At 42.9% G+C, this 24632-nt stretch overlaps 1 protein-coding gene across 1 annotated transcript in view; it reads right to left on the bottom strand.

The window, feature by feature from the left end:
* LOC310770784 (uncharacterized protein) overlaps positions 1 to 20880 on the bottom strand; it is a 29376-nt gene extending 8496 nt beyond the window's left edge. The window contains exons 1-2 of the mRNA XM_083663491.1: positions 20555 to 20880; positions 20104 to 20361 (exon numbers count right to left, since the gene is read on the bottom strand). Of these exons, the coding sequence (XP_083519617.1) occupies positions 20104 to 20361; positions 20555 to 20741 (445 nt within the window). The 5' untranslated portion in view covers positions 20742 to 20880. The remainder of the gene's footprint in view (positions 1 to 20103; positions 20362 to 20554) is intronic.
* Between the last annotated feature and the right edge of the window lie 3752 nt (positions 20881 to 24632).

Raw genomic sequence — 24632 nt, 5'->3', positions numbered from 1 at the left:
TCTTCTGTTAAGAAGGCGTTTGGGAAACACTTCTTTGGAGCCTTCTTAACTCCTTAAGAAGCTTCTTAACTCTTAAGAAGCTTCTTTGTTGGGAAACTCAGCCAATATCTGTCAAACTGAATGCAAAACTGTCTACAGTTGTCGGATATGTATGAGATATCATGTACAAAATACAGTAAAAAAGCATTGTTTTTTGGTGAAGTGCTCCGCAATGATATTAATCTCATAAGTATGGTGTGACAAGGAAAAACACATAATAATGGGCGGCTGTGGCTCGTCATCCACTAATCAGAATTAGGGCTGCAACTAATGATTATTTTCATAATCGATTAATCTGTTGATTATTTTCTCGATTAATCGATTAGTTGTTTGGTCTATAAAATGTCAGAAAATGGCGTTTCCAAAGCCGAAGATGACTTCCTCAAAATGTCTTGTTTTGTCCACAACCCAAAGATATTCACTTTACTCTCATAGAGGAGTAAAGAAACCAGAAAATATTCACTTTAAAGAAGCTGGAATCAGAGAATTTTGACTTTTTTCTTAAAAAGTTACTCAAAACGATTAATCCATGATCAAAATAGTTGTCGATTAATTTTCTGTCGATCGACTAATCGATTAATCAATTAATTGTTGCAGCTGTAATCAGAATGTCAGTGGTTTGATTTTCGGCTCCTCCTCGAAGTCTCCTTGGGAAAGATACCGAACCTGACCAGCAGGCACGGAGTGCATAATCGGGCACGTCGGGCTGCGGGCAAATGCCCGGTGGCCTGGCCTGGCCTAAAAAAAAAAGAAAAAAATGTTTGGTGCCCACAGTCAGGCCACTCACTGAACAGCAGGCCAGGTGCCGCCTACTGGTTTACTAGTGGTTTTATTACTTTATTCAGGGTTAAAGTGGGTGCATCTCATTGTAAAATTGGACTCGGCCCAAATTGGGCTTCAAACGGCCCAAATTGGAAACGGCCCAAATCTGGCTTCAAACGGCCCAGATTGGGCTTCAAACGGCCCAAATTGGGCTTCAAATGGCCCAAATCTGGCTTCAAACAGCCCAAATTGGGCTTCAAACGGCCCCAATTTTTCGACGCCGGCACGCACGTCGGCCCGTATCGGCCTGGCCTGCTTGGTATCTAATGCCCGGCCTGAATTATGATCCCAGTCCGCCCCTGCTGACCAGGACTCATTCCCCCCTTCACTCCCGCAGACACGGCCGACCATGTCTGTAGGAACGTCTGTCCAACCTGGAAGTATCGTGACCAGGCATTGAACCTGGGTCTCTGTGGTGATAGCAGAGTGCTTTTACCTCTACTGCCCAGACACCCCTCAGATCAGATTTTTTACTGTCTTTTAAACATTGCAGACTAATCAAACAAAGGTTTCATAGCAGAAGTTATGCAGTACTGTGAGTTGTTTCATACTCACAGACTGCAGGAGAGCGTAAATCCTTATGGTCTGTTACAGCACAGGAGAAGCTGTCAACAGAGGAGCTGGAAGTAGAGATGACGTCGTCGTCTTTGAATTGTCCATTCTTGAACCAGGTGTAGGTGGGTTTGGGGTCAGTCAGAGTGCAGTTGGTGTTACGTCAGTTTGGCAAACTTTCCCTTTCTGGTAACACGAGTCACTTCAACATGTAGTTCTGTTGGGAGATGATGAATTTTCATCAGTTACATGGCAATTTCTTTTTAGAATTTTAAATTTCAATTAGATGTTTAACACATTGAGTGCCACAGCGCTTCAGTAAAATTGTCTGGAGCCTGTGCCAGATTCACTTCCATTCAGTTGAAAACAGCTATAGAATTTTTTCTATTATGGCTATATTAACGGGGCTGGACTTTAATGAAACAGTGAACACTCCTGCTTCTTCCAAAGAAGAAATTTTGTTTCTAGACAGTTCCATTATGAAATGACAGCCTCTCAAAAAAGTGCACTTTCAAGGGTTTTCTGTCATTTTTTTTAACTTTCCAAGATATAGTCCCTTTTATGAATACCTTTTGCACTCTAATTTCGAGCACATTCACTGACTCTGGCTGGTGTTTTCTGATGTGGTGGCGTGTGGTGTGGTTTCTGTGCAGCCTGTGTGCCACACACCCCTCTCCCCCCCCCCCCCCCTCTCCACCTCTGAGCTGCGGGCTCCTCCCACACGCACAGAGTTTGTTTTCTCGACTCCGTTTTTGCCCCGGACAGATCCCAGCGCCCATCAAGGAAATGATGCGCGCTGGCAAACGCGACTGAACGAAAAGGCTTGGCCGTTCGGCTTCGGATGCTGGCTTTCTAGGAAATCGTGTGGAGATAGATAGAAGCATAAGAGCTCAGTTGTGAGCGCGGATGCAGCCGAGCCCACTCTCCGCTGTAGTGTAGACAGAGCAATATATACGGCTCTGGCAGAAAGCATGCATCGGTTTCCACTTTGATCACAGCTTTCTCCGCTGTCTCCTGTACAAAGTAAAGGATCTGAGGTGGGTGGAGCAGCTCCTGTGACGATGTTTAAGGTGGCGCCGTGTGATCCCTTGAAGGGATTCATGCTCACTGGCTGGGTACGACCTTAAACAGCAGAATTATGGAATAATATGAATTATGATTTTAGGACGTCCACAGACGTCCTTGGCACTCCTCGTTACTTTTTTTTAGGACGTCCACAGACGTCCTTGGCACTCAATGTGTTAACGTGAAATAGCAAAGCAGGCTTATAAAAACATGACAGGAAGTAATTGTGCCAGTAACAAAAGGTAAATGTTCTAATTTTGGGTTTTGCCAAAGGCTTGTGGAGAAGTCAAGTTCTGTTGATGTGGATGTAATTATTACTGTTTGCCCATAGAGGCTGATAAACATTCTAGATTATTTAATGCACTAAAATACTTGTGTGAGTTACTGAGTGAACAGGATGGATAACAGCTAGTCTCTAACCTGTGGGATATGTGATGGAGCAGGGCTGCTCAGAAGAACACATCCTCCCTTCAGCATAGGTCACACTAAAGCAGGCTGATGTGACATAATCTGCAGGAAAAGAAACGACATACATTCTTATATTAATGAACTTCATTACAGTACTGGAGTGGAAACCTATAGGGGGGATACATTGCATTACAGCATTATATTAATGAGCATAATTTAACATTTATTTTATCACAATATTTCTTAGTCATAATTTAGGTTTTTCATCATAGCTATATACAGCCCTTTTATTATTTTTAAGAAAATATGTCTTTCTTGTTCCTTTATCATAATTCTCTAATGTCAAAGAAGTTATGAGCTAATGTCACCACTGACCCACTGAGACTTCAGGGGCTCTGAGCTGCTCGTAGCCTTTGACAGCACAGGAGTATCTGACTGCTTCCTCACTGCTGACCAGGTGTTGGTACCAGGGAGACCAGTCCTGATAGAGAAACACTCCATTCTTGTACCACATGTAGACTGGAGGCTTTTCAGTCAGATCACATCTGGTGCTACATATCAGTGTTACTCTCTTTCCCTCTGTCGCTGTGACAGGAATCACCTTCACCTGGAGGTCTGGAATAACAAATGACTGTTAATTGTACTGATATTATTCTCAAAGTAATAAATCACTGAGAAAGAAGCACTGTACCTCTAACAAGGAGAGAAATATCACTGGACCAATTCCATTCTGAGTTGTCAGTAGCTTCTCTGCAGCAGTATTTATTTGAATCAGTCTTTCTTAGATCATTGATTGTTAGGGTGGAGTTACTCTCTTTAGACTTATCATACATAACACGATCATCTACAGAGACCTCATTCTTCTGGCCCTCCCAGTCTACAGTATACCATATCTTGCTTGAAGTGGGATGTGTAACTGAGCAGGGCAGATCCACTGATGAGCCCTTCAAGGCACAGATGCTGTTCGCTTGTTCCAATCCTGAAACAGAAGCTGACATTATCAAAATATCTGGACAGATTTCTTCATCTAAAATCATGGCTTTATAGGCTATTTGAATGATGATAGCCTGCTGTGAATTAAGTGCACTTGAAAAAGTTCATTTTAACACTAGAAAGACCACAGCAGTCATTTTGACCTTTTTGAAATTTACATGTGCAATAACTTTGTTGAATTAAAAAAGTGCAACGCTGCTGCTAGCTGACTTTTCCTAAAAGTGTCTGTATTGGCATTTAAAATAGTTTGTATATGAATTACACAAAAGGCAAAGAAAATGTCATTTTTACCTAGAAAGACTATAGGCGGCTATTTTGACCTCACTGAATTTCTCAGGGGTTCTAGACCTATTTTTTAGTCTATATTTTCACATTTTGGTGTTGTTTTGTCTTTTTAAAATATATCTTAACACAGTAATTGCATTAATCTCTCAATTTGGTATTTATCATGAGAGATTATAGAGTTTGGAATCTAGTGGTCAAAATGACCACTTACGGTCGTTCACCTTGTTACTTCATTAGCAAAATCTTCAGATTATGACTTATATTTTCTAAGTAAGTCTCTTATTGAAAATGTGCTCTTCAATTGGCCAACATACCAAAAATCAATAAAACAAGCCTTAACACAGACAAAAGTCCCAAGACTATTAAGGGCCACATTGTACAGGTTAACTGATGTTGTCATGTTGTATCAACATCAACAACTTCTTCTGCAACTCCACTTTACAAATGATCATTATTTGACAAGAGATAAACACAATCACTTCATACCTGAGAGGCACAGCAAAGCCACAAACACACATCCAGCTTCTGCCAACAACATGGCCGCAGTCCTTCAACCTCCACAAAGATGACTGAAGAACAATATTTGAAGCGTCCGTATCACAAATCCATCATTCATGAAATGATTTGTCCAAATCAACAGCACTCTGCTGACAGAGTGAGTGAGGGCTGAGAATGTAGAAGTTGTGCTTTTGGACAGAGTCAGTGTGAGGGCTGTCTGCACAAAGCCTGCATCTCTGATCACACATTCACTTCCTTCCTCTTTACAGGAAGTTATTACCGTTCTTACTCAAATGAACCTCAAGAAAGGAAGCTAATAGATGTCAAAGTAGGCCTAACTCTCAAAGAGTAAACACGCACACAGGGCTCCAGGTTCAGTCATTTATTTATTATTGCATCAATTGTCATTGTAAATCACAATTCATATTCTGACAGAAAAGGGTTGTGTTATAGCTGCAGAGCATCAGTACTGGAAACTCTTTACTCATTTCTGTGTGTGTGTGTGTGTGTGTGTGTGTGTGTGTGTGTGTGTGTGTGTGTGTGTGTGTGTGTGTGTGTGTGTGTGTGTGTGTGTGTGTGCGTGCGTGGTTGATGATGTCCGTTTGTAGCACGGGAGATGATGTCATCAACCTACGTCATCAGTGGGACCAGGGATGTGTTACTGAACGGGCCTACCAGGCCCAGGGGCCCAAGAGCTCAGTGAGCCGATAACCACCTACTGAGGTGCCCTTGAGCAAGGCCCTTAACCCCGACCGCTGCAGTGGGGCTGCTCAGTGCACCAGCAGATGTGAACAGGGCGCTCCTGAAAAAGAGAGCATTGCTCTCAGTGAGACTCCCCTGAATAAATAAAGGTTAAAAAAGAATAATAACCCTCAGCCTCTTCGCAGGGCCACTGTGTATCTTGCCCATCTTGCCTGGGACCAAATGATCCCTTAGGGCCCCAACCCTTTATTTTTGAGAAAATGTTCCTTTATGTTTATTTCTTGTTATACCATGGTCTGGGTGAATACTCGATTCTGATTGGCTGCAAGGTGTCCATTAAAAAGTGATATTGTACAGTGATAATGGACACCTAGCTAAATGGTCTGTTCACCGTTCATATCAATGCGCCATAGTTTCAAGAGTGGTATCAAGAGAGCTGTTTGAGCTCTATACCCCCGTTAAGGGTTAATATGACAATTTTGGAACTTGAGAAAAAAATTGAGTCGGTCAAAGTAAGTATTTAAATCACCCCTGTGTGCTCAGTTTATCAAAAATAACTCTTATTTACAATTTTGATTTTCGTTTCGGAGATTTTTTAACGTGCATGAGCGGGGGCGAGCCCGGCCTTTGACACAGAGAGAGAGAGAGAGAGAGAGAGAGAGAGAGAGAGAGAGAGAGAGAGAGAGAGAGAGAGAGAGAGAGAGAGAGAGAGAGAGAGAGAGAGAGAGAGAGAGAGAGAGAGAGAGAGAGAGAGAGAGAGAGAGAGAGAGAGAGAGAGAGAGAGAGAGAGAGAGAGAGAGAGAGAGAGAGAGAAATAACTCATTTTCGTTTCGGAGATTCCCTCTCCTGAGAGAAGCCGGCTCTGTTCTGGTCAGCTGACAGAAACCGGGCTCTCAGCTGTCAACTGTCAAACCCCCTGTTTACACCCTGCAGCAACCAGCAGCCAGGCGCTCTGGGAGAGCGCGCGCTGCCTCTTATCACTGATACAAATCAAGTCAAGAGGAAATAGATGAGATCAACAAAAATAAAACAACGCAATGGGCAGTTAACGGCAACACACTGAGAGACGTCCTTGTACAAAACATACCTGGACTCCAACATACTGAAAGCAGATAGTTTTCACTCTACTCCTGCCTCGCGCCATTTACGTCTTATAAGACCCCGCAGACATTAACGCAATTCCCTGGAATGCGAGTTTAAACGACCCAGTTACATGGCGTTGCATTCTTAGACATTGCCGTTTTATTTTGTATGTTGTTACATAGGCTACGATTGGCGAAATTATTAGTTAGCTTGATTCTAGAATTGTGCCAGGTGAAGAAACTAAGCAGCCATTTTATCCAATGATAGCTTAATCTCGAGGGGACTATTTTGTCTCGCCGGTTCTCAACTCATATTCAAGGTTATGAAAACTAGATTTTGATTGCAAAATGCATGGAAATATAAATGAATGGTCTTGTTTTGTTTCTTTGGCAAGTGACCATGGTATAAGCGGGTTAATGCCCTTCGAGGTGTCCATTATCACTTTTTAAGGGACTTCGCGGAGGCAACCGGTCCTTGGCTGCGCCTCGGACCGGTTCACGCCTCTGCGTCGTCCCTTAAAAAGTGATAATGGACACCTCGTCGGGCATTAACCCTTACTTATTGTGCTCTTGGCTTTGAGTGTTCAGGTGCTGTGCTGTAAATCTAATGAGATGCAGGTGAATGTATGTCTTACAGGCAATGTACACCAGATGCGTACAGCTGGGTTGCGGATCCGGCAAAACTGCCGGATCGACTCTCGCCCATGTTAATAGATGGGCGATACATGTTGTACGGAAGAATTACTCACCTGTTCTATTTTTGTCGGATCCCGCATACGTCCATACAGATTACATGTACATGAGTGTTGGTCTGTTCGCAGCCGTACCGGAGTCGTACCGCATCTATTCCGGAGGCGGTGTACATTAGCCCTTAGTCAGGCCAGGATTAACAGTGTGGAACCCTAGGACATTGGTTCCCAAACTGTGGTCCATGGACCTTACTGTGGTCCATGGACATTTCCCCCCACCCCCCACAGAAAACAGTAAGTATAGATGTACGTTTTTACATATACACATTAACCCGGAGGAGTAGCCGGCTACCAAACAACAAATTACTAGTTTACACCATAGATTGACTTGAGCCTACAAACACCATTTTAGGCTTTACACACAGAAACACTGTATTACATTTGAATCCAACTCATACTCTACTCCCAGTAGCATCAGACAAAGCCCTAACTTCACTAGTTTAAAATAACAACTAGAATCATGGCTGAAATCCCAACAATCATGTAATCATTAAGAACCAATGCTAAACAGTGCATCTTTTATTTTATCTTTAATTTTGTTGGTGTTGTATTTTATGCTTTTTTACTTAAATTAGATTATGTACATGCATGTACATGCATGTGTATCAGATTTACATTGTAACTGTTTTATTGTGTTTTTGATTGTCCTTGTATCATCTAGGGACCCAGGGACTGCAGATGAAATTTAGCTTCTTAGCTAAGTCTGGGACAGTCTCTGACTGTCCATTGTCCCTGTCAAATAAAATAATGAAGAAAAAAGAAAATAAATATATCAAAGACACCTTGCTAAAATGTATTGTTTCCATCATAATTTTTCAAAGGCCTGAATGAAGACTAAACTGCAGGCTTAGACTGTAGGATTAGACTGCAGGCTTAGACTGTAGGCTTAGACTGCAGGCTTTGACTGTAGGCTTAGACTGCAGGCTTAGACTGCAGGCTTAGACTGTAGGCTTAGACTGTAGGCTTAGACTGTAGGCTTAGACTGCAGGCTTAGACTGCAGGCTTAGACTGTAGGCTTAGACTGCAGGCTTAGACTGCAGGCTTAGACTGCAGGCTTAGACTGCAGGCTTAGACTGCAGGCTTAGACTGCAGGCTTAGACTGCAGGCTTAGACTGCAGGCTTAGACTGTAGGCTTAGACTGCAGGCTTTGACTGTAGGATTAGACTGCAGGCTTAGACTGCAGGCTTAGACTGTAGGCTTAGACTGCAGGCTTAGACTGTAGGCTTAGACTGCAGGCTTAGTCTGCAGGCTTAGACTGTAGGCTTAGACTGTAGGCTTAGACTGCAGGCTTAGACTGTAGGATTAGACTGCAGGCTTAGACTGTAGGCTTAGACTGCAGGCTTAGACTGTAGGATTAGACTGCAGGCTTAGACTGTAGGATTAGACTGTAGGCTTAGACTGCAATGCCAAACCATTACAGAGCATGACTTAATCAAACAGACAGGCAGACAGACAGACAGACAGACAGACAGACAGACAGACAGACAGACAGACAGACAAACAAACAACACATTACAGAGATCTAATGCAACTTCAGCACCACAGACAAGGCTCCATTCCACCAAAGACAAAGCTCAATAACTGTAGCAAGCAGTCACTTCAGGTGAGATGATGTGACAGTGGGACCTGCAGAAGGTGAAAGCAGCAGCACATTGAGACAATGGGATGAACCTGGACTTTAGTCCTGATGCAGCCCACCTCAATCAGCTGGACACCAACCATCCTTGTTCTGTCAGCTCCATGGCTCAGACTAAACTGTGCCCGGCTTGCCGGTTGGGTGGGCCTCATGTTTTTAAGCACTGTGATTGGCTTGAAGATCTGAACACGGCCAGCCAGCAAAGTTGGTGTAAAACTAACCAACTCAGTTGTTTTAAGCCACCAAATTCTTACTGCTCTGTATTTTTTTTCCAGACCGTCATCGGATGGCGTGGCCCACTGAATATATTGCAATGCTGTAGACTATTCATTATTATGGTTGTTATATCACATACCGCACGTCCAGTTCAAAGAGAAAACTTTTCCACAAGCATCAACTCGACCACTTCGTTCTAAAGTCATTTAAGTTGTGAAAACAATCTGTCACCCTGAGTCTACAGTTAGGGGCAGGGAAGATCTCTCACCCACAGTTAACTGGCAGGGTTAAGAAAAGCCTGACTGTGGTGAACACACTTGAGGAAGTAGTTTTCAGCCTGCCTTCTCAAAGTTCCCCCAGTGAACAGATTTTCTCTCACCACACAAAATGCTTGAACTGGACACATTCGAATGTGATCATGATTCTCATTATGCATATATTCTCTTAGTATTCAATATTAATTTTGGCCGTGGAGTATGGCTAATATATAAAGAAAATATGACAAAGCTTATAAACAACTGAATTTTAATGGGTGGTGCCCCACCAACAAGGCAGATTAGCTGGTGCCCCGAAGCACTCGCCTGATGCGATATATGAATAATCCAGCCCAGAGTCTAGTTGTTATTCTGGCCTAAATTGTGCGCTGTGAGGAGGGGGGAGGGGCTTTATGCATCCAGGTCCAGGGGCCTGTCATGTCATAATCCACCTATAAGTGGGACATCATCAGTCACCACTGGCCCACTCAAAGATTGTGGGACATGATGACATCATCAGTCACATCACTCAAAGATTGTGGGGCATGACATCATCAGTCACATCACTTGATGATTGTGGGGCATGACATCATCAGTCGGGGGCAGTTGATGTATTTAGAGAAAAAAGTTTTAGAGAAAAAAAATGGCCTGTTTGTCGACGGACAACAGATGACGCAAGGTTCAAGCGGGGGTATGCTTGGCGTCCAAACTGCAGTATAGAGGAAAAGAGGACACCGTACCCAGACCTGAGTTTTATGTGTGTGTAGTCATGCTTATAGTCATGATGTCGGGGGACTCAATATAGATAAACTGATTTATTCTATTATGCAAATCCATTGAGTCCCCTATACGTTTTTAGCTCTTTTTGCAACTGTTGCGCCTGTTGCTTAATGCCCTTTTTATACTCTTTTTTAAAGTTTTGTTGTGATGCTTTTAAATGTCCATGTTATTCTCTTCTTTTATTCTTTTATTTTCCTGTCAACCATTTTATGTGAAGCACTTTGAATTGCCTCTGTGTATGAAATGTGCTATACAAATCAACAATTGTGGGGCTGGGGCCCACAGGACAGACATACATACTGTAATACTGTACATACTCTACATACAGATGGTCCGTGTCAGAACGGACACACATGTCACTTATAGAAGCGGCTGCACCGCTTAAAAAGAGGCGGCCTGGGAGAACCCTTCACATGTTGCTGCTACACATTGTTGGTAATGAGCCAAAGAAGGTTGAAAATGTTGAAATTATTTGAGATTTTAAGTGTTCTCGTTACTCTCATATCCGTAGTATATCATGGTGAATAATTATTTTCACAAAACAAAAGGAACCAGGAGAAGCTCACACACTGATAGAAAAAATGGAATGTCCACTCCAAAGGTTATATATATATGTATATAGATATATGTTTATATATATATTACATTATATATTATGGAATTTCGATGCTTCTTAGCCGAGACAACGCCAGTTTGATTAACATTTTTTATTTAATTTTTTATTTTTCTTTATTTCGTTTCTTTCATTCTCTAAATATTTTCTTTTGCACTACAAAGGCTTTTTGAGACTGTGTTAAAAGGGTAGACATAATAAGCCCCGGCTTCAGTCTACACCTTTTGGTCCTGTTTGATCCACATGAAAATTCTTGTATTGATTATTGATTTCTGGAACAATATGACCAAATAAACTAATCAATCAATCAATCAATCAAGGTTCACGGATGTGAAGATGCCATATGTTTAATGGTCCATAAATGAATATACAAAACAATACAAAGGTGCTACCATGTGAAACAAAAGAAAGAAAACTGAACAGAAACGTTTCGGCTACAAAGCCATGACTGAAGATGGCTTTGTAGCCGAAACGTTTCTGTTCAGTTTTGTTGTTGTCTGTTCAGAGCCTGTAGTCATTAACTCACGACCCAATTGTTTTTTTTATACCATTCAAATGTATTTAGCCAAAAATAGTGCAGTAATACACAATGCCTTCATCCCGACCCACCAGCCGAGAAACCCTGCATTAGAAGGTACAAATCCAGCTTTCAGCAGGGGGACAATTATGGAACTTTAACCCTTTAACCCTTTATTTGGTTTCCCCCTGAACACCAAAGTGGAGGTGGAGAGCTTCAGCTCAGGTCTTTGAAGCACAGGATTGTGAGTACAAGTGCCTGACCTGTGGTCACTTTGGCCCAATCCAAACCCCCCCCCCCCACGGCCATACCACTTGGCTCTACCCCCTCCGTTTTGTGTGCTCATGTGTAGGTGTAGGGTGTCAGGGCTCATGGTAAAATACATCATATAGCCCTCAAAATGAAGCGTTTTAAGATCAAATATTAATATTACTTCACTTAAAATAGCCAATCAAAAATTAGGCAAAGGACTGTTGCTCGTTATAACAGCTCGTTATAACAGCATTTCAGCAGAAAATCACTATTTGGGGGCAACCAGGGGATGTCCCCTGCCCCCAGCACGACTGTCAGCTGGGGCAGGCTCTCTCAGTTCGGCTGTGCAGGGAGGGGAAAGACCCAGGGCAGAGACATCATGAATGAACCAGGGCAGAGATATCATGAATGGTGATATTTCTGGAATGCATGTTACAAAGTTGCATCTACATTAGACTAAGATACAGCATATATTTTGCGTCTAATTTTTGCATGTTTATTTGCAAAGATAATTCAGATTTATGGGCATCTGCCACCGAGCTCATAAACACGCCAGACAGCACTGATGCCCCGTGCAGATGTTTTTCAACGTTCAGCGGCGTTTTTCGTGTGTAGACGCCTGCTGCCTGCTGGTCGCTTGGTGCTGCTGCTTGATTGGCTGTCTTGCTGTATTTCCTGGATCATGTGTTGGCTTAGTTCGAGCCTTAAAACTCGTTATATTTGGATTTATCGAAATGTCTATGGAGAACTAGCCACGCTAATACCAGCGCTGACAATGGGCCAAAAAGGTCCAGCTCAGAGGTTTCCAAAGTGGGAGGTGGGCCTCCCCAGGGCGTTCAAAACAGTTTCAGGGGAGGCTCAGTGAGTGGGGGTGATTTATTTGAGTTATTTCAGTTTGAGTTATTCTAGTAATTTGAATAAGAGTGAAGGCAGCTTTTTCCATGGAGCTTTTTCCGAGAGGAGGCCCATGGTCTCAGATTTTGGAATCCTCTGGTCTAGCTAATCCACAGCCTACAGTTAGGCTGGAGCTAATCTATAGCCTACCCTAAACTATTCTGACCTCCCTCAACCAATGATGGAGAGCACCGATGGCCCCCACCCCCGTAAGATGTGAGAGCGAAGACCGGGCCGAGACACACCGGAACGCCCCTCCACCCCCAGTGCACGCAAGGCAAGGAGGTTTTCGATAAATGACGACCACACGTGTGCAAAGTGTGACATGAAAGTCACACATCTGCTGTGCAGTGGAAGCAGCAGCCAGCAGACAATCGACAGGCTTCCTTTATTTCAGATAGGAGACTATAACAACCCGCTTCATATGCCATTCTAAGCTATTTTTCAGAACATTCTTTAACAGACTCTTAAAAAGTGATGGGGACAAAATTGTCCATTTCAAAAAGTGCCCACAGTGTGAATGACACCTAGATGTTCCGGAGATGGTAGAATGGGTGGTAAAGATGAGTATCTATTATTTTCTGTTGTTTTCTATCAAACTGAAACTGCAGCCAAACAGCAACATGATGACTTTAACACGTTAACTTGACCAGTGAAACATCAGTCAGTGAGCAACATCTTCACTTCCTGCACCAGGATAGGCCCACCACCTGAGCAGCTAACACATGATTTTTCCCCCACCCCTTTTTCACCAAGTCCCTCCCTTAGTTAAGCATGGGGAGTGATGATTGTTGGTTGGGTTTAGGCAGGAAGAGTGTACGATTGGTTAAAGTTAGGGGAGATATCAGGGTAAGCCAATCAGAGCAAGAGTAGGGCAGGACTTGGTGGAAACTGGGTGGGTGGGGGAGGGGGGATGTGCAGCTCACACACCACATTTCCTCTGTGTGTGTGTGTGTGTGTAGGGGGGGGGGGGGGGCAGGGTAGGAAATTATCTTTTTTGAGAAGGGATTTTTTTTGCCCTTTTGAAATGTTTCAAGACCATTTGGATAATTTCCCAGGCACTTTTATCAAATGTTATGATTTCCCCCCCCCTCCCTGCTTTTTATTTTTTGTTTTTGCTCCAACTGAAATGTTTTATGGTCACTCATGCAGATTCAGTATGCCACTGGTTGGCTTGGTTCCAGCCTTTATAACTGATTTTTCGAAATGTTTATGGATAAAATGAATGAGGAACTATCTTCTGGGGCAGGAGATGTCACGTGAGTGTTCAGCTCTATGGAGGTGGAGGGCTGGCACTAGAATATAGCCTTTGAGATTAGCCTTGTTATGTTGTAATGAGCCAAATCATTACATTTGATGACTTAATTCTACTGTAATCCACCACAACCCCATAAAGACATAACAGCTGAAGATCTTTCTTGTTCTTGCTTCTTATCAACATAGAGCAGGGGTGTCAAACTCATGTTAGCTCACAAGCCACATGTAACCTAATTTGGTCCCCAGTGGGCCAGACAAAGAAAATCAATAACAACATAGAAATGACAAAACCTCCACATTTCAGCTATCATGAACACATTCTCAAATACTGTCTGTAACTGCATTATAATGGACTGGAACTGTGCAATTCTCTATAGTCAAGGGTAATGAAAATAATTGAGCATTTAGTGATGAATACAGAAAACATGAATAGGCTACTTATTATTTAACTTGCTCCTGAAACCTGGTACCTCTTAGCCTTCACAAGTGCATCACATTGGATTGAAGGACTTCTCATGCTGTGGGCCGGATTGGACCCTTTGGTGGGCTGGTTCTGGCCCTCGGACCGTATGTTTGACACCCCTGACATATGGCTCATTTCCACCACATTTTACTGCCCTGCACAGCTCGTCACCACTCGGCTCTAATCGTATCGGCTTGATGGACGGTTTGCTTCCACCGCGGATCATCTGCCCCCACCCACCCCTGCCCACTGCTGGTCGTCATAGCGACCGCATATCTGTCCTTCGCTTATAGCTGAAGTAGGCTATAACATAACATTACAATTAAATCCATCCACAGAACTTTTAAACTGTTTATGAAATACTGGTGCCTCTAAATGACCTACAGTGTACATGGGCGAATGTGACAATCGACCAGGAGAATGGATATCACTTTGTAGTTAGTCAAACTCACAGGCATGCGCTGCGCTGTGCGGGGACGGGAGAGGCGCAACAGAGTGAAGCCTCTACCCCGCGGCCTCTCACCAGGCAAGACCGCGGCTTCACCAAACACCCGCTGCGGCCTAGCGGAGCGCTGCAGCCTCCACTCAGCTACAGAGCTCCCTGAGCGAGCAGCGGACTTTTTTCTCAGACAATTGCCACGATTTTATTTCACCGGAGGCAAAGGCAGCAACACAAAAGACTGATGGAAATATACATAACAGAAGAGAAGGTAAGCCCACTAAACTGGTATGCAGCCACCAGCATTGCATATGACAGTCAGTAGACAGAGTAAACGCGATTCTGCCTGACCAATCAGTCGTCAACAATGTTTTCACGTCACCGTATGAACCGGGGTTCACAGAATAGAACCACGACGAGGCAGGTACTAAAAGTAGCACGACTCGACCCCAATACAACCAGGGCTGGGATAGTTTTTAGTGGTGGAATGAGACCATTTATCGAGTCGAGCGGAGCGGGATCGCGCTACTACCTGCGGTGGAAATGAGCCAAGAGAGGACGTTTTTAGCAGTTTTACTTCCACTGTATTCTTTCAATTTAACCTTTAACCTATATTTATCTAGGTAGCCCCACAGACATTTAATTAAGCTCATTATTTTTCCAAGAGAGACGAGGCCAATTTTCAAGACAGACGTGCTCAATTTTTAAAAGGATCAATTTTATGTTCACAGAGTGGAAAGATTTGATTGTAATATGTAAAAGAAATCAACACATGAATCAGAGACTTTCGCCTGTTAACTGAAGGACTGGATGTTGTTCCCAGTAAAAAGGAAAGGAAAGTCACTCTGCCACTTTATTTGATTGAAGCTTTATTGAGCCATCCACTCTCTCAGTAACACTCTGCTCCACACACACAATACCACACATGAACTGTAGAGAGAAGTAGTCTGCTCTGTTGGTCACTGAACAAACACTGGAACATCTGGGGTGAAGTGCCTGGCTCAAGGGAACGTAAGCTGTGGTTTTGGAGGAGACCACTGAAGATTCTCCAGTTTGCAACATTAACAGTTTCAACAACATAGCCTCAAACTGTGCATGACAGACACAGATTTCTATCTGTTCCACTTTATACTTTATAACACTGACACTCCAACTGACATGTAGCTGAAAACATTAGCATTTACACTGTTAACACAATGAAACAGCTACTGGATACGGTGGATTATGCTAAATGGTTTTGAGCTTTAACTGCAGTGGAGTGTCTGTGGATAGCCTGAGTGGAAAAGCTATAGAAACTGGTTCATTTTGAGCATGCTTTCATAAGATTCATAAAGAAATACTCAAACATTATATGATGTGTTACACGTGGAACAGCAAGAAACATTATTTTAAAGAAAACCTGTTTGGGGTTTTCACTGTCACCACCTATCAATGCTACATTTAAAGCTGCTTAACATCTAGAGACACATGTTACCAAATACAAGCTCAAAACAGCTAACAAGAGTAACAGCTTGTTGTTAGCACTAAGCATCACAACAAACTACTACATTACATTCAATGCAAAAAAATCTCCATCATAATCTCCATCATAACCATAATCTGTTGAGTCTGAAAATAATATGAATATTAAATATATTATTAAAATAATATCTGCAGTGGGGTGAGATGATTTCAGTTACTTTATTATAACACAATTCATCTTGTTTCATGAGTATCCAAAAAGTGGCAATAAACTGAAGTAGGGGAGATCCAATTATTTTAAACAAGCTGAATGTTATTATAATAATACATTCAATTAAAACAAGATGATCTCACTTCACGAGCACAAATTAAGATTTCAATAAAATAAGGTTTTTGGGCGTCCGGGTAGTGCAGCGGTAGATTCCCTTCCTACCAACACGAGGGTCACAGGTTCGAGCCCCCGAGTTACCTCCGACTTGGTCGGGCGTCCATACAGGCACAATTGGCCGTGTCTGCGGGTGGGAAGCCGGATTAAGGGCATGTCCTGGTCGCTATACTAGCGCCTCCTCCTCTCAGTGCTCACTCAGCATCACTGTTGGGTCTGTTGAAGTTGACAGCAGCATACTAGACCTCCTCCTGTCTCTGGGGCTGAGCTGATTGGACGGGGAAGTAGAGAGGAACCTCCTCCTGTCTCTGGGGCTGAGCTGATTGGACGGCAGAGTAGAGAGGAACCTCCTCCTGTCTCTGGGGCTGAGCTGATAGGACGGTGGAGTAGAGAGGAACTTCCTGGTTCTTAGAAAAGTGGGCACTGCTTAGTGAAGCTTAGGCTGCTCTGTTGGTTTGCCCTGTGCAGCAGGGATGGGCATGGGTGTCTTTAGGCCTGGGCATTGGGGGCTATATATAGCCCCGAATGTTTTATGAACTGTTTTTTCTAATAGCCCCCAGATCTATTCATCTGTCATTCATGCTTTAAAGCCCTCAAATATAACATGATATGATAGCCTATAGTTGATCAGGAATGCAACAATTTGCTTCCTCTCTGTGTGCAAGTAACCTATATAGAAGGAAGAGACATCACAGTGTTCAAATGTTGCATTGGGGCTAGACTTTGGGGACAGTTGTATTGAAGTGAATGGGGCAGGCACGGAAAGTCCCACTATAAACCATCATACAGTATCTGTGTTGTTTCACCTTTGATTGTAAAATCCAAACACTGTGATGTGAGCAGTGTTGGGCTCGTTACCTTAAAAAAGTAATATATTACTCGTTACTCGTTACTCTTTTTTAAAGTAATATTACTTTACTTATTACTCCATGCCAACAGTAATTCGTCTACTCGTTATATTACTTTTCCGTTACACCCCACAAAATTGGTATTTGCATCCTTTCTCATCAAAATTCAGACGCGTATGTGTGAATACAGGTCTAATCACTTTGTCGGCGCACAGCTAAAGCTTCAAACTAGCTAGTATGAATCCATAAGTTACATGCTTGATGAAGAGCACAGCTGGCTCAAATTGATGACAAGACGCAATCTTTTAAACAGCTTCTGTTATCAACAACGCAGTAAGTGCACTGCCAACACATTCTCAATACAAAATGTACATCTTTGCATAACAAGTTTGTACATTAGACCTGCAACATTAACCTGACAATAATAGCAATGTTACCAACCGATAAAAGCCAATAAATGAAATGTCCGCCAGCAGTGGACAGTGTGCCCTTGTCAGATTTACCATTACATTTCTCTGTATTTTAATAGCTTTATGGTTTCTGTGCTCACCTTTGGTGGTAGTCTAGTCCATGAGCTTCATATTGTGCTGTTCTCGTAACGTTAACGTTATGTGTTTTAGGAGGTTTGAGGTGTTTTTCGCAGTGGAAAGTCTTAGTATCTGGACACAGGTTATATTTCACTTTGATGTTCTTGTCACCTTAGTTGTCCCATTACTTTCCCAAGTAATGGGAAAATATCCAGCCGCTGAAGGCGGACATTCCTCTATGGCTCTGCTTCCAACCTAACACGGTGACGTCACGCATTGTTGTACACTAACCTTATATGACATGCTGCTTGGAGATGCTTGGAGCTTGTTTGGTCACGTGAACGTCGACTACATGTCATTTTGCAGCACATCGCAATCACGGAATGGAATAAACAAAAGTAAGGATGTAACGAGTTGTTTTATCTTGGGGTAACAGTAATATTATTACTGCAATTTTATTAGTAATTTATTACACTACTCGTTACTGGGAAAAGTAATATTATAATAATAACACGTTACTAGTAACTAGTAACGTGTTACTTACTGCCCAACACATGGATGTGAGTGATGTATTTTGCTTCTTTATAGGTTCCTTCTCAGTTTGTCAATCAAGGCTAATGCTGAAGTTGAACATGAATTTACTATGGGGACTATCTGGAACTCTCTTAAGGACCCCTGGTGGTCCTCAGACCCCACTTTGAGAACAACTGATTTAGTTTTTCAGTATTCATCTCAAATTGCTTGAAATGTGTACAATTACCTGTGTACAATTACCAATTACCCCAACAACCTCCCTAAAGAGGGCTGGGCTAAGCCCCCAATGTCTTCAGACCCTAGAAACGCCCCTGCATGGGGATGGGGCTCTGGCGTACAGCGGATATGGTGTCATACACAGCACCAGGGTGGCTTAACTGGGTAGAGAACATAGAACACATTATTATCATTATTTTACATTACATTGCATTTTAGTATTTTGGCTGATCCCTTTTATCCAGAACAACATAAAATGATCACAACTAGGTTAGACTGATTTGGGCTTTTGAAAGCTGATTCTCAATAGCAATATTTTTTATATTGAAGGTGCAGACAGCCATTGTTTGGTACAGTGTTTGCAAGTCAATGTAGTTCTGGTCTCCATCATATCGGTGGTGGACGACATGCTGACATTTCATATTTAACAAAAGGCTGATAGTGTAAACTCATACTTCAGTCTAACCTATAATTACAAGATGCTTTAATTCCTACATTGCCATCATGACAAGCAACTACCAATACAAAGGTCAAAGCTGCAGTGCCCATACAAATAAAGAAAATATATTTCTGTTCACTAGAAAGATATTTATGACAGAGCAATTTAAGAAATAAGAGCAAGGGAGAAAAGCTGTAACATTTCCCAAACAAGACAGAAACATGCACAATGTTTATATTTTTGCAATGGAATTGTTTAATTATTGTACTTCACCTGCTCATATGTCTGTTGTCCCAGGTCCAGGAGGTTGAGTGGAGGTCCTCTTTCTTCTGGTTAGTGTAACGAATGAATGAATGAATGAATGAATGAATGAATGAATGAATGAATGAATGAATGAATGAATGAATGAATGAATGAATGAATGAATGAGTAAATGAATGAATACATTTTAGACAAGAGATTGAATGTCATTGTTCTGAAACAGAGCACAGCTCACCTCATCCACAGGAAGACAGAGAGGAGTATGACAGCTAGGAGAACAGCAGCGGTTCCTGCAGCTGCTGCTATAGTCCATGTCTCTGTGTCTGTGATCAAATTAAATGTGAATTAGGTGGAACAGTTTTTTAAGTTCATTTATTGATGTTAAGGAGTGAAGTTGTCCATCACAATAGATTTCTGTCACTTGGACTCCAGAAAGACTGTAGATGCCTGATTGATCTACAAATCACTTCCATACAATACCAAATCTAATCTATCCCATTTACTGTAATTCTCTGATTATTCCAGTGGTGGAGCATCTACCTGCATGCATTCATCTTCAGCAAAGGTAATAATAGATTTAAGATCTTGATTTACAGTCTTCTTGAAACAGATATACTTAACATCATTGCTGCAAGTCAATGTCGCTGATCTGCTACATACTGTTTCACCAGAGGACTCACTTTTTGAAGGGTCTGGCTTGATATTAGCTTTATACAGATGTTAATAAAATATCCACCAGTCAGAAAGAAATATGTTCTTATTGTGTAAGTGATGTAATATGTTTGTGATTCTTACCAATGCAGAGAATTGTGCATAATGTGATACCACAAAAAGGAACAGTTATGAAGTTCAAATGCAAAACCTGTACCTGTAACACCTAAACACACCTCATGAAATATCTTAAAGCCGTACTCACCTGTGACAGTGAGCGTATCTTCAGGGGAGTTGATGTGTTGGAGGGTTGTGACAGCACAGGAGTAGGTTCCTGCATGCTGGCTGCTGACTGGGTCCAGAACCAGGTGTTTGTGCTGGCTCTCTGGTGAGGTCAGAGGTCGTCTGTTGTAGTACCAGAGGTAGGTGGTGTTGTCGGCCAGAGGACAGCTGGTGCTACAGGTCAGTGTTACTCTCTGGCCCTCTGTCACCACAGCAGATGGAGTCACCTGAACCTTCAGGGCTGAGAGATGGTTAGACTGATCACTCAGTGTTAAAGATATATTTCAATCGGGACAAAATTATGGAAGGATGTTCTTATTTCATGATTGAAATCACAGATGAGTCTAGAATTCACAGAAAGGCTCACAATGAGCCCCCATCAGGAAATGATGCTCATTAGAAGATAAAATGACACAACAAAAATGAAGACTTACCTGTCACAATTAAAGTGACTCCAGGAGCACCAGATTTTTGCTTTTCCCGGTCATCTATTAGGAATTTGAATGTGTATTCTGCTGAGTCACTTTTTGTCAGGTTTGTGATTCTCAGGACGTGTTGGTTCTCCATGTTGTCATGATACACATGACGTGCATCTTCTATCAGACTTTCACTAAGCACCATACCAGGTGTCCTTATACTATAACCTAATTTAGGCTTGGACTGCTGGTCACTAGGATATGAGTAATCACTAGAAATGTCCACTGAAGAGCCTTCCAGGGCACAGATTCTCCTGCTGACGTAATTCACACTCCAGCAGTTCTTACCCTCAGTACCTGAAATATAGATGAAAGAGTAAAAGTGAAATCTCACTTTGAATGATTGAATATCACTTTTAAATATAGTATGTGCCTTAACCACAGAGCCACAAGGACACCCCAAATATTTGTTTTACCCCCCCTCCCATTTTCTTCAAATTCTGCCATTAAATTGTCAATTCCTGATGTGCTCACAGTACCCAGACCCCCCTGTGTGAGGAGTTTTTCCTGGAGAGTGTAACACATGACATGCAGATGCACACGCTCTCCACCCTAACCTCCTAATATCTTTATAAGACAAAACAATAAATAAAGGGGCACTTCACCAAAGAAAATCTTTTTTTGCACATGATCTCGCACATATCCAAAATCTCTAAACAGTTTGCAGACATTCATTTAGTTTGACATTTATTGATAGTTGACTTGAGTTAAGTTGTCGACCAGTGATGTCATCGGAACAGAATCATTGGGTTGAAGTCTTGGCCGGAAACCATATGTTTTCTCGTGGCTACCTTGACAGTGGCCCAGGCCTCTGGTAATCCAAAATACGGTAGACCAGAGAGGGTAATAGCACACTCACTCAGTGCGCTTTTAGCCTCTCTGGTCTATTGCTCCACCTGCGAGGAGCGAGGAGTTACCGGCAGGACGTAGTGCGGGGGGCGATCGCGCTATTCCCCCCAGTTCCCCTCACTCTGGAACAGGCGCCCCGACCGACCAGAGGCGGCACTAGTCCAGCAACCAGGACTCATTCCCCACCGGCTTCACACCCGCAGACACGGGTCATATCTGTAGGAACGTCTGTCCAACCTGGAGGTACCGCGACCAGGCATTGAACCCGGGTCTCTGCAGTGGTAGCAGAGTGCTTTTACCTCTACTGCCCAGACACCCCTCAGATCATGTTTCTTACTGTCTTTTAAACATTGCAGACTAATCAAACAAAGGTTTCATAGCAGAAGTTCTGCAGTACTGTGAGTTGTTTCATACTCACAGACTGCAGGAGAGCGTAAATCCTTATGGATTATCACACCACAGGAGAAGCTGTCAACAGAGGATTTGGAAGTAGAGATGTGGTCTCCGACGCTTTCCAATTGTCCATTCTTGAACCAGGTGTAGGTGGGTTTGCGGTCAGTCAGAGTGCAGATGGTGTTACAGGTCAGTTTGACATCGTTTTTATCTCTGGTTACAGTATCAGGACCCACTTCAACATGTAGTTCTGTTGGGATGAGGAATTTTCCATCAGTTACATGGCAATTTTCTTGATTATATGTTTAATGTGAAATAGCAAAGCAGGCTTATTAAGAAAAATTACAGGACATAATTGTGCCAGTAACAAAAGGTAAAATGTTTAATGTTTAAAACTTTTGCCATAGACTTGTGGATAAGAAGTTCTGTTGATGTGGAGGGAAATATTACTGTTTGCCCACAGAGGCTGATAAACATTCTAGATTATTTAATGCACTAAAATACTTGTGTGAGTTACTGAGTGAACAGGATGGATAACAGCTAGTCTCTAACCTGTGGGATATGTGATGGAGCAGGGCTGCTCAGAAGAACACATCCACCCTTCAGCATAGGTCACACTAAAGCAGGCTGATGTGACAGAATCTGCAGGAAAAGACACAACATGCATTCTTATATTAATGAACTTCATTACAGTACTGGAGTGGAAACCTATAGGGGGGAATACATTGTATTACAGCATTATATTAATGAGCATAATTAGTTAAACATTTATTTTATCACAATATTTATTAGTCATAATTTTGGTTTTTCATCATAGCTATATACAGCCCTTTTATTATTTTTAAGAAAATATGTCTTTCTTGTTCCTTTATCATAATTCTCTAATGTCAAATAAGTTATGAGCTAATGTCACCACTGACCCACTGAGACTTCAGGGGTCCTGAGCTGCTCGTAGCCTTTGACAGCACAGGAGTATCTGACTGCTTCCTCACTGCTGACCAGGTGTTGGTACCAGGGAGACCAGTCCTGATAGAGAAACACTCCATTCTTGTACCAGAGGTAGACTGGAGGCTTTTCAGTCAGATCACAGCTGGTGCTACACATCAGTGTTACTCTCTGTCCCTCTGTCGCTGTGACAGGAATCACCTTCACCTGGAGGTCTGGAATGACAAATGACTGTTAAATGTACTGATATTATTCTCAAAGTAATAAATCACTGACAAAGAACCACTGTACCTGTAACACTGAGAGAAATTCCACTGGACAAATTCCATTTTGAGTTGAGGAAGTCAGTAGCATCTCCGCAAAAGTACGTATTGTCATCAATGTCTCTGGAATCATTGATTGTTAGAGTGGAGTTACTCTCTTTAGACTTGTCATACATAACACGATCATCTACAGAGATCTTCTTCTTCTGGCCCTCCCAGTCTACAGTATACCATGTCTTGCTTGAAGTGGGATGTGTAACTGAGCAGGGCAGATCCACTGATGAGCCCTTCAAGGCACAGATGTGGCTGCTTGCTTGTCCCAGAAATCCTGAAACAGAAGCTTACATGATCAAAAGATCTGGACAGATTTCTTCATCTAAAATCATGGCTTTATAGGCTATTTGAATGATGATAGTGTGAGCCGGGCGGTGAGACAATGTTTTTGTATTTCTTTATTCTTTCTTTTGCAGTGTTTAATTATTTTTTGAGTTGTTATGTTTCCTTTTGAACTGATGCATGCTTTTATTTTCTAGACGTGGTTTTGTGTTAATTGTCTCAAGCTTGATCACCACTGCACACCTGTTGTCTATTGGCACCAATCTGTGCTGGATGGAGCACAAGAAAGACAGGCAGTGCGGGGGGCCTATTAGAAAATAGATGGAGCTGAGTTGACCAATTGAACAGCACCAGAGGAGGGACTTAACCTGTTTGGGGGAAGTATATAAACTGTCGATACAGGAAGGCACGGGGAACACAGACAAGGAAAAAACACACACTGAGTGGACGGAAACACACACTGAGGGGAAGCGGCGGAGAGGGGAGCAGCTGACGGCCCTGCCTGTGGGCAAGGTAAGGTGTGGGCAACTGAGCCGTTGCGGCTTGGGCCCCTCTCTCTCCCTGCGTACCTATGGGCGCACCGTAGATGACTGACGGGGGATGGGAGAGAGGGGGGGATGCCCAAACGTTGTCCCACACCTAGGTTGCTGAGACCCACAGGCGGGGTGAGGCTTCCCCGGCTCGCCGATGTGCCGTTTCCCTGCAGAAAACATGCAGTGACTGACAGTGGGACGCAGAAGCAGTGGCAGATCGCAGTGGCAGCAGCGGCAGACCAGAAGCAGTAGCAGACCTGAAGCAGCAGACCTGAAGCAGCAGACCTGAAGCAGCAGACCTGAAGCAGCAGACCTAAGCAGCAGCCCAGCAGCAGCAGACCAGAAGGAGCAGTGGGCCAGACCGAAACTCAACCCAAACCCAGCCTTGGAGCACCGCTCGCTAGCGGCCAGCAGAGGGAGAGTGTAAACTCTCCCTTCCGCGTAAGTCTTTGACCTTCTCGGTGTTCCATGTGCTTGTGGTGTAGACGTGTAATAAGCAGGATGTAAGCAAAGGACGGTTGACTCCCCTACAGTTTGTGTCTGTAGGTCTGACCGAAGAGGAGAGGAGGCCCCCCCTGCATGGTGGACTCCGGATTCCCCCAGTCATCCAGCATGGGCTCGGCCCAGAGTTTTAGCTGGACCATTTGAGTTGCTGTATTTTAACGAAGACATTTTAGCTGCTGCAGTTTTAACCCCCTGTCTTTTATTTTTAGACTT

The sequence above is a fragment of the Poromitra crassiceps genome (assembly GCF_964638095.1).
Source record: "Poromitra crassiceps genome assembly, contig: HAP1_SCAFFOLD_373, whole genome shotgun sequence".
NCBI classification, from domain to species: Eukaryota; Metazoa; Chordata; class Actinopteri; order Beryciformes; family Melamphaidae; genus Poromitra; species Poromitra crassiceps.
This window is presented reverse-complemented; position numbering and strand designations above follow the sequence as displayed.